General features: G+C 33.3%; 1 protein-coding gene across 1 annotated transcript in view; it reads left to right on the top strand.

Moving 5' to 3' along the window:
- Positions 1–12372, top strand: part of LOC149801493 (chitin synthase chs-2-like) — a 65394-nt gene that overhangs the window by 16446 nt on the left and 36576 nt on the right. The window contains exon 2 of the mRNA XM_089955665.1: positions 9883–10038. Within this exon, the coding sequence (XP_089811791.1) occupies positions 9946–10038 (93 nt within the window). The 5' untranslated portion in view covers positions 9883–9945. The remainder of the gene's footprint in view (positions 1–9882; positions 10039–12372) is intronic.

Genomic DNA, 12372 nt, shown 5'->3' on the forward strand with positions numbered 1-12372 from the left:
CCAACGAAAATTTCCACAATATATACGGGGAAATCCGTTACTGAAATCATTATTTATGTGAACCGGGTTAAACGAAATTCGAACTGAAGATGTTCCACACATTCATTTTTACGTACAATTTGCTATCTTGAATATTTTGCTTTATAAAAAATGTTGGATTCAAACGTCGAATGTGAGTTTCAAGCCTCTATCCAGAGATATGATTCATATCGTTCAACACCAATAATGTTACGGATATTAATGGTTTAAACGTAGAGAAGAAAGGCATTCTAATTGGATTGTACAAAAATATTTAAATTCATAATTGTTCTCTTCCTAAAACGAAATTACTGCTTGGAAATGTTAGTCTTATTACAAATGAGAAGTAACTGTATGTTAAATGATCGTTCCTGATAAGCTGGTAAATGTTTTCAAGACTTTTGGGTAACAATGTTCGTGGTACAAACCTTTATCTTAGTTTATTGTTTTGAAAGCTTTGATCTTTAAAACATTCCTGAATGCATTTTTCTGGAACATTAAAGTGGCTAATTGTACGATGACATACATAAAGGAATATGTATTTTCTTATTATATTAATAGTCATTAATACTATAATAATAACATCCTCCAAATTGGAAGGAGCGTATATCCGCATTCTGTCATTGTCATCCAATTTCTATCATTAGAACAGCAAAACAAAACAATAAAACAACCCCTCCCCCCGCTAAATAAACAAAACGCTACATATTTGCACAAAAAGAGAAACTCCCAGATATGAAAGGCAAACTGTTTAGGATAGAAAATATTGACTGGCCGAAAAATTAATGTTCTGGTAATTCTTTGGGTAAGACAATGGAGGTCGGTAGATTATGCGTACACATACTAATGGTGTTTCAGAGATCATGCCATTTCCAATATAATTGTATATTATTTATCCTTGATGTTGTGAGAGATTTTCGTTTCCGATGTGTATGTTATCCATTACCAAATGAATATTAGTCTTCAAACAGACTAAATAAATATATTACACTACTGTATTAAGTATAAACCATTATTAGTCAAACAGGCTAAATAAAATATATATACTTTTGTGTTAAGCATAAAGCTTATTATTAGTCAAACAGACTAAATAAAATATATATACTTTTGTGTTAAGCATAAAGCATATTATTAGTCAAACAGACTAAATAAAATATATATACTTTTGTGTTAAGCATAAAGCATATTATTAGTCAAACAGACTAAATAAAATATATATACTTTTGTGTTAAGCATAAAGCATATTATTAGTCAAACAGACTAAATAAAGGACATGATAGGTTTTATGCTAATCATAAAGAATATTGTAATTTACGACTATGGCGTCCTGTCGGAAGCGAAGCATCTTTGGCATACTAGTACATAAGCCGTATAATATTCCTACACTGACCTTGACCGTCGGTCGGATGACTGTATTGCTGTTAGACCAAACTTTCTTTCAGGTGAACAACCACTTTCCTTCTTAATGGCACTTCACCGGTATTAATTTAAAATCAGATATCGCATTTGTACAAATATCATATTGCAATAACTCTTGAAGATGTACCCAATTTAATTCAATCGTATCATGGCAAATTGAACATTTTCTTTTTTTCAGATTTCTGACTGTACGTCTGTCCATCCGTCCATTAATCTAAACGAATCTCTCTCTCTCTCTCTCTCTCTCTCTCTCTGTGCCTCTTTTTCTCTAATGGTGAGTTTTTCATTCTCTAAATTGAAGACTTCATGTAAGAATTACTCATTTCCAGCTTGCATGACAGCCACTGATCGATTTTGTAGACACCGAGACAGTGGATTGGTCGTTACTATATAAAATATAGCCAGATCGCCCGAAGATATATGCCGTTATTATCTTAGCCTGATCGTTTTTGTCGGTTTTACCTAGAAATATTACACCATATTGTATTTTTGATGGTTATTTTTAGAAACCATTTTACATATAATGAAAAATTTCAGCACCTTCTTAATCCTGTACGGTGTGATAGATTGTGGAATAACCATTGTTCGTTATATGACGTGCCTACAATAATATTCACATATTAGAGACTGAATAGCGGTTTGTTTAAAGAATACTATAACGACAACAACAAAAAACAACAACAACAACGTTGTAGTATAATATTTATGTGCTAAAGAATGTGTGTTACATACCTGTAACCCTATCAGTTATACACCGACACAAGGCTTGGCCTACGACATGCAGAGGAATATACTATAAATAGCTTCCGACCAGAAATTTGTCGCTATTTTAATTTGTTTTTATTATCCGCCCAAAATGTATTTTATTCACAGTTTGAGAAGGAAAGTTGTAGATGAGCGTAATAGCCATGCGAATGATGTACTATTTAACAGGAATCTTTCAAAATATCTGACCTGGAACGGAAGGGCAAGTTTTGCTGACTAACTTAAGAATGGATAATTGGAAATTAGTGTAACTAAATCATATATGAACCATACATGAACAGTCCTTATAGAGACAAAAACTCACTTATTGATGGAACATTTTATTTGCAGTATTAAATAAGTTTAGCATAATTAGACAGAAATGATAAACTCAAAGAAATGGAATGTAAAATACAAGCTGACATGTCTGACATAGATTATCTTTTTTCAACAACAACAACATTACATATATATATATATATATATATATATATATATATATATATATATATATATATATATATATATATATATATATATATATATATATATATATATATATATATATATATCACTAACAAGATTGTGTTCCAGCGCCGTGCGTGTGTGCGCGCGCGTGTGTGTGCAGGGGATGGGCTGCGATATAGACGATTGACCTGTCGATAATCGCGTTTGAAAAATTCACATATATAATCCTTAAGTAACCGTTGTGGGGAGGGAGACATTTCCATAATGTATCCTAAGGGACACGTTGAGCTCTTGCCCAGTGGTCACTCAGTGTTAAGGGAAAAATGAAACAGGTGAAAGATCCACCAGTAATAAGACGAGAAGTTACACAAACGTTTTGAGATAAACATAACATATAGAGATTTCGGCTGATGCATCAAACAAAAAGCTTGAATTAAAGTGTACTGATATAAAATGGCAACGTGCAAAGAGATATGAAGTACAGAAAGGGTCGCGAATTATAGAAACTGGGGAAGAACAAAGAACTACCTACTTCTATTTTTGTCTGTATGGTTTCTTAGTGAAAACTCGGTACAGAGGAGGCAGTTTTCAAGGAATGCTACAGGTGTGACGAAATATGATATGTCCCTGACAGTATAGATCCGAAGACAAAGAAACAACAAATTCAGAGAGCAGAATCCTCGATCGGAATGGGGAAATAAGCTAAAGTTAACATCAGAAATCCACCATACTTTAACCTATTTCGAGCTCATACCGACTCAAGAATAGACCTATAGTCTATAGCTCATACATACAGACGTATCAAAGGCGACTTATAATATGGCACGCCATTCTCATAGTATATGTCAAAATAAATAACGAAACAAAATCATTTGAGACTATCTAAAGTTATTGCTATAAATTTATCAGGCAAATATTCTCTTCGTTTACTTTACAGTAGTTTGCTTTCTTAATTTACAACAAAATATGCTTCTAAAACGAATTAAATAGAGGTAATACAAAAATGTTATCTGTATTTGCTCTTTCTTTCTTTTCTCGCAACTGTAAAGTTAACATAGAAACACACACGTGATATTTCCTTAACTTCAAAATGAAATATGTATGTTTCAGTGACGGAATATAAGCAATGAAAAATATGTATTATTTATATGTCATTGTTTGCACACATTAAACTTTATCTGCCTGCACGAATTTAAAGACCAAAATAGACTAAATTATAAAATACAAATATATAAAAAATGTAGTACTTAAATAAAAGTGACTAAAATTAAACACAATATAAATACGAAAACATCCTTTGTTTGTATTAACTAGACCGAACTTATACAATGTCGCCATTGATTTGGGACAGGAAGCAGTCATTCCTTTTAACCCACCTGTGACATAATGATACTCATAATATAATGAGTCGGCGAATCAGAAAGCATTCTAAAGGTCATTTACGTCTGACGTTGTCTGATGATAAATCACATAAACCAAATTTGTAGGTGTAAAACAACAGAGGATGTACACTGTGTTAAGTTTACGAGGACTCCAAGGATAACAGTGCTCAATTCATACGGATTATACATGAACTTGTTTGCTTTTATTTCCTTTTCTCCCTTTGGATTTATATATTTGTTACTTGGTAAGTAAAAGTTTCATAAGTTAAGAAGTTAATGATGTCTGACACAATTGTTGAAAAGAGCAGAAAAGGACACAAGTTTTATGAAATGAAATTTAAGGAAGGAATTTTAGGGAACACCCCCCGTTCACGTCAACACATACACCTGTGATGTGATAAAAAGTTAGATCACTGCACCCCCTCCCTCCCCCAGCAAGACAAAATGGCAAAAAGAGCACATAGATGTATATGCGAGTGAGGTCATACGACCATATGGCCATTCAATAACTATGTTATATATCCTATGATTTCCATCGAATTAGATATATTCACCTGTACTGTCCAGACTATGGTGAATTAACACTAACTACCTTTTTACTGTTGAGAATATGCCGTTCTAGTCTGCCCCCAAATCCCTGATTGAAAAACGCTAAAACAATTGATAATTCGAGTGTCGGTTATTTTTAAATCAGTTTTCATCAAATTTCCACATTCACTGATACCGTGTTCCACAATTTTTCAACTGACGCCATTTCCTACGGTAGCCATTTTGAAGACTGACGCAATTGATATCCATTTGTATGAAACTGTAATATAATGGACTAAATTTTATTATTGGAATTTCATATACTTACTAATTCAAGAAACATTATATCCATTAAAAGTTTAAAGGGAAAATTGCGTTCATCCTTGTTTATCTAAACTACATTTGCATACACTTAGAATTTGTATAATGTCACAAGATTGGTAGTGTTGCATTTGGAAAGTTTCATCTGTATTTTTCTTGCCAAGTAAAACACTATTCTACATCAACAGCATCATCTAGGGATAAGATATGATTCAATAAAAAGTGACACATAAAGACATGTTTTTTTCCGTACGAATCAAGGCGCATATCTAAATAGATGGATATATATATATATATATATATATATATATATATATATATATATATATATATATATATATATATATATATATATATATATATACACAAACATAGATAGATAGACGGACGGACGGGTGGGTACGTGCGTGCGTGGGTGGGTGGATGGATGGAAGGATAGGTAGGTAGATAGATAGATAGATAGACTGACAGACAGACAGATAGATAGATAGATAGATAGACCGACAGAGAACAGACAGACAGACAGATAGATAGATACATAGATAGATAGTCATTAAATTATAATATTAAACTAACGGATTTATATGAATACGTGAGAGTGTAAAATTGCAAAACTTACATGAAAATTGTAATATATTTTTTCATTTATTTTTAATTATTTTCTGTTGTCCAATTTCGGCCTTCTAGCAAAAAAAAAAAAACCCGTCTTGATTGGAAAGTTATTATAAAATTAGGAGAATATGCTGTTAACTACTGTTTGTAGAATACATGGACCTTACCATGGTTGTCATTAGAATTCGTTTAAATACTGTAGTGTAACTTCAAACGCAGCGTTAAAGAAAACGGAAAAAATGAATACTATTTCAACAACGATATTATTTATGACAGCAAAATCATCTGCAGTCTTAATATCTATCGCAAACAAATTTACTTCACATTATTGGAAAGATTATGTAAATAAAAGTGGTGTTTGATATTTCAAAATTACAAAGGTAAAGGACTAGGCCTAGTTTTCAGGATGATATGGTACCGGTTTTTTTCTGAGTTTCTGTGGCGATAACTGACTAAGGAGGGTCAATAACGTTGACCTGGGTAGTATCCTTGCTTTTGGAAGAATCCGCTGGTTTTGGTTTTAAAAAAAGTGCTCTGTCTGTTTTTAATATACGATAGAAACCACTTTCTTTGCCGATGGCTTAGCCACATTGGCTGCTCCTTCTGTAACATACGAACCAATGAACGTTCAGACAGCATATTTAAGTACTAACATTTAACTTGTCATGCCCATTTGTACGTATTTGGCCCGGATGAAAGGTGTGGGGTTTTTGCAGGTGTTAAGAACAAAATTAGGGAATGTGCCTTGAGTGCAATAGGTGCTTTGGAAAATAATTTATCATGGTCTATCTTCCTGCGTGGCACTTAATCTGCCGGATAGTTAGTCCGTCTGTATTTGTCAGGTGTAAATATAATAACAATTTATTTGTTCCTCTTCTGTTTCTCTGCTTTCTCACGTTTGTCCGGTCTCAAAGGTTAAACACTGATATGCTAACAATATTTTTGTTATGTTTATGTGTTTTCATAGCTATAATTACCAACAAGGTAAACTCAGATATAGTTAGTCTTTATACTATATTTACCACTTTGCCAGATGTTTATAGCATGCGACGAACCAAACATGCAAAAAAGCAACTCACCTTGACGTCAGCTGAAAGAGTGTGATAGATAGAATTGAGAGAAAACGGAAGCATTACATGTCATCACTTTATGCAAATATATATCACTGTTTCGGTTCTGTGAAGTTAAGATATTTCTTCCCTTTGGTGAAACCATAACTGTGTAGTGTTATTATTATTTGACAATGAGTTTTAACTTTTCAATCACATACACAATCAGTATAGAGAAAGCTAACCTGTTGCTTTCGTCCTCACGCTAAGGACTTCATCAGCAGACTGATTTAATCTCTACTGATTGTTAACACCACTCGATGGAATGGTGAGCGATGTTAACAGATTGTCCAAGATATATTTATTCCCGTTTTAATACAAATTAAGCACAATAGCGTACATGAGAAATTCAGGTCGTATAAAGTACAAACGATTGTTAGATTTTAAAATTCTCGCTAAATTTATTTGAGGTAGTTTCAAATGAAGTTGTGTGAAAAAATGCGTTTGAATCCGATACAATGCGATGCAATCTTTCAAAAAATAAGTGTTTCGACAACATGCTATAACCTGTTTTCTTTCTCAATTTTCAAATTTATATATGTTTACAAGATTTTTACTATGCCTGAATTAATTAAAAAAGTAGATGAAATAATCATGCTTGTTGATATTGGGTGGTTTGGATCTCATTAGAAAGTATCGAATGTCCTTAATTCGTTTGTTAGTTATAACCAAAGCGCACGTTCCAAACATTTCAGGAATATTTTTTGCTGCAAATCGCTAAAATTTTCCAAAGTATACTTTGATGCAGAGGCTGAACGCCCGTTGAAATGAACAATGACCAGATCTTGTGCTTTATTGTTGATGTTTTTGTTTCTTTATGCCTCAATAGTTTTCTTACGTTCCTTGATTTTATAATTTCTTTTTCACAATCCTGCGAAACGCAATACGCAAGCGTCATTAACGTCTTGTCTACTATTGCAGATCTGGCGGAACCTTGTAATTTAGGATTTAATTTTGCTCGTGAACTTATTCCGTGGATACAAAATCAAAACTATTTTTATACAGCTGTTTGTATCATCTAAATAAGAATCAGCAATATGATTTTTTGAGAGAAGGGTGTTAGTAAGACATACCGAAGAGTAGGATATTAATGCGAAAATAATGTGATCGACGACAACGATCTAAAGCCGTGTGAATAAATTAACATGAGGTGAGAATATATGATTGTGAATCATTAATCAAAATTTTCTTGAACGGCCAAATTATGTATGGTTCATGATATCAGAATGTTCTAATGGTTCTCCATGTTATGCTTGTTAATGACGGAATCATTACAATACGGATTCGAAAATTACTGCCTTCATTGACTTTCCTTAAGCAACTGCGACATCTATATTAACTTTCCTGCCAGTTTTATGCTTGAAGTACTAGTATTCGATACCAATTCAGAGAGAATACAATTTCTAGTAAGTTTCATAAATATCAGAAGTTTGATTAATCAAAATCAGCCCCTTGCACAAACCCTCGCTTGCTAGTTTATATTTATTCTTCCTTTTTTGTTTTCAACTTTTGATAAACTCTCTATGTGCATCTTGCATCTTTCGAGTGAACGCGGGATATTTTCCTTGCATCATCTAATGTTGCTACAGTTTTGGGCCCCACCCTTCACTCCCATCGCGTCGTTCCCTTTTGAAGTTCTATTCGTCCTGGAATTATGTGACCTCTTGACCCAGTGCTCTACTGGTCGCTAAATCTGTCCCTGCCGCTGACTGATACCCAGTGTCTTTCAAGTATGTATTGCTTACGAATCTTTATTTCGCGACTATTTGGAGACTCACCTATTAGAATAAATGTTTTCATGTGATTGCAAACTATATCAACAGTATTGTTTCCTTCATTAATTCATATGTATTATATACATTCCAAACAGTTTGCTATCTCTGGGAGAAAAGTTTTACAAATCCATTATTGTAATGAGTTCGCAAGCGTATTACTATCGTGGAGTCATGACAGTCACTGCTTGGCAGTAGGTAATGTCCGTTGTTTTGTGGTGTGAACGAATCTACGGGTTAAAAGGAAATGCGATATGTACTTTTGAAAGGTATGTTTCTTGCATGCTTTTGTCTTTGTTAAAATCATCTTAAAATTGAATCTCGTGACTAATGCCATAACAATCAATCTGAATTGGCGAAAAGAAATGCCACTCTATTTCTGATCCGTATAACATTTACTAATATCACAGTTTGAAGTATTATTAAGGTGTGGCTAAACATTGCTAACTAGCTTTGCGTTGCCATTACAAAAATATATTTGAAAATGCGTGAACGTGATGAATTAATGCCGATTAATTGTCAGATGCATGAGGTGTAATCAGTCAAAGAAATAAACTTCGGTCTGATCTTGGAAAACAATATTAATTATGGGAGAAACTCAGTAAATCGATAGATATATGGACTGATAAATACGCCTGTGATTATTAGATAAATACGCTTGTGCGTACGCATGGCTCAAGATTTAGATGCGTAATCGTTGATTTAATTCTGTTGTTTCGATTTCCACAAAAAACTTTCAAAATATTGGCTGAACTATGAATTGTATGTCGTTCTACAACTGCATTCATCAGATCAGATGGGACATCAAATCCTGGAATACGTAACACTACATACACAACATACGTCCGTAAAATATGTTACAATATACATCGCACATTAATACAAGACAGGCAGAATATATCATCGCAACGATGGCGTGCATGGAAGCGACATGGTTGAATAACGTGTTTTGACTGGATGACAATAAGACTGTTCCACACGAGTAACCAATCAGAAAGTCTATACAGTTGACGAGTCTATTCTGTCTAGCTTTGATTGATGTAACTCATCACTTGTCTTATTTTATTGACTATGGTTATCCATCAATGTGATGGAACCACTCATCTACAATACACCACCGAATACACCAACAACTTGTCTAAGAACCTAGCTAACAAACATCAATTGGCCACGACTCCAATTTCGATTTTCTGCTCATGACGTTCTGTTCCTTTGCAAAATATTGTTCACTGGTACGGATTTATAAACTGTGATAAAAATGCATTCGTTGGTGGATATAACATAGACTGAACAACTTATTTTGATGATAAAAATAACATTGACGAAAAGGAATTGATCAATATTTCCAATTCTTATATTTTATTATAAGTAGTTGACGGTATACTGTAAAAATATTACATAAATTATTACGAGATATGCTCACATGAATATGTTGAATTAGATTTCTTTTATGCCAAAAGTGAACCATGGATATATAATTTTGTTACTGGCTTTGTGTCTTGATTCCAGGAAAGGAGAAGTGTACTATGACAAATTAGGAAGGAAACACGAAATATTCGCGTGTAATTTATCATGAAACCAGACGATTTAAGCAATCTTGAAGTTTTAGATGAAAGCACTATCGTTCAAGCACTACGAGGAAGGTTTCAAAAGGACCGCTTCTACGTAAGTATCAGCTTTATTTATACTAGAATTTGCCTATTTGTTGCATATTTGTTGCATATATCGTTAAGTACATACATGCACTCGCATGCACACACATACCTACCTACCTACCTACCTACCTACCTACCTACATACATACATACATACAAACATACATATTGTTTATCGCATATATAACCTCTTTAAATCATTGGAATTCTGATTAAAGATAGCACCAAAGTACAAAGCTAAAAATTCCAAACAATAAAGTGGAAAGTTTGTACTATGAAAAGAGGAATAATGATTTACAGTAATTTCAACTGCCATAAAGTATTTTTAAAGTTTCAACATTAACAAATTACGAAGATTTAATTTGAATAATTTGTAATCGTCTTTCTTTAAAACAATGTTTGATTTAATAATGGCATAAATGTCATCATGAAAACTCAGGTGAGTGTGGTTATACCTGTACTGACTGTAAAATATGTATATTTCACTTTTTCCATGAAATGAGGATAAGAAAACAACAGCAGCAATATATATATATATATATATATATATATATATATATATATATATATATATATATATATATATATATATATATATATATATATATACATACACAGAGCCAAAGTACTTTTTAATTTTGTTATCAAAGACTAAATCTTTTCCCAAAGTTAATATTTCCACTTTGATAATGACATAACCGATTGCCGGGAATAGGGTGGTGGTAAAATGGTTGACAGTGGTCCACTCGTCACGGTAGGAGAGACTTTTTTAACCATTATTTCGTCCCAAAATGTGTATGAATTAGAAAATGCAGTAGTAATTAGTACTAAAAATCCAACCATTTGAGTCAAAGATTGTAAAATATCGCATATACGCTAACTCCAAAATCAGAGGCGGATGGAAAGAAATGCGGGGTGAAGTGTGTAGATGGGAACGTAAGGGTGGGCGAATAGAAACAACAGTTAGGAGGTTAAAATTATGCGAAGGAAACGCTTAACATACAAAAGCTTCGGGGATTTCCGCTACCTTGGCACCCATCACTGTTTATATCCGTTCGACTCCTTGTATACTTGTTCACTCTTTCTCCACTCCGCTTCTGTAACGATATTCCTGCATTCGCAGCTAAAGGTTGTATGCAAATACATTTTGAAACACGACGTTATGGAAGGCGTCCATGACAGCAGTGGACCATTTTAGCACGGTCAAACAGGAAAATCTTTCCAATTGTTTTAAGAAAAATACAATAATTCACCAACACCAAAAATGATAACTACAAAAATAGAAAACGACGATGCCCAGTTTTTTTTAGCTGGTAAATGAATGCCGATTTCAGTTATCAATTATACTTATACTACCTATTCCCTATAGCTAATCAAAGTTTTGCATACGAAGAAATCTAATGTCAGACATAACGATAATACATCAGTGATTGCAAGTTCAATTTTCGTCGCCATATGACTAACATTTATGTATAGTCTCTTTTGTCCACTGTTAAGTACGCGTGATCTTGACAGGTTGTTACATTAAGGCCGACTTGAGTTATGAAATATTTTGAAATCATGTATATAAAGAACTATATTGATGGTATGCAGATAACGAGAGAAGGAAGTGTTATTTATGGTTGACACGTGTGGTGGACCTTTTCAATGCAACTACTGCTAACACCATCAGTACCATCAACACTTCCATCAACACTAGTATTGTCGCTGCTACTTCAAATGTCATTTACATTTATACTAAAAAAATAATGATAATTGTAGTGACGACGATGATCCTAATAAACAGGACTTCAGCAATATCATTAATCGAGTCACAACACGAAAGTCAGGAAAAGAAGTTATAACGTTGACATCATCGTCATCGAATTGTTTTAATTATAACATCTTCGTCACTGTGATCCCGACATCATCAGCCAATCGAACACACAGACGGCCAAATCGATTAAAATAATCTGCCAAAAATTTGCAAATGTGCGTATAATTTGAGGTATTCGTAAAATATGGACTAGAAGACGGACAGAACTTGTTCTTTCATGTAGGAAACCCTATTAGCTGAGATTAATTTATACGTTTAGAGACGAATATGTACACAGGGACTCATGGGTTAGTTCTGTCGGTCAGATAAGGACAAAGGCAGCAATTAAAAGGACTTTATAAAGAGAAACGTTCCATGTATGTATGTATGTATATACATACACAGGGACTCATGGGTTAGTTCTGTCGGTCAGATAAGGACAAAGGTAGCAATGAAAAGGACTTTATAAAGAGAAACGTTCCATGTATGTATGTATGTATATATATATATATATAGATATATATATATATATATATATATATATATATA

This window comes from Sinohyriopsis cumingii, chromosome 4, assembly GCF_028554795.1.
Source record: "Sinohyriopsis cumingii isolate HCF-2022 chromosome 4, ASM2855479v2, whole genome shotgun sequence".
In the NCBI taxonomy this organism is placed as follows: Eukaryota; Metazoa; Mollusca; class Bivalvia; order Unionida; family Unionidae; genus Sinohyriopsis; species Sinohyriopsis cumingii.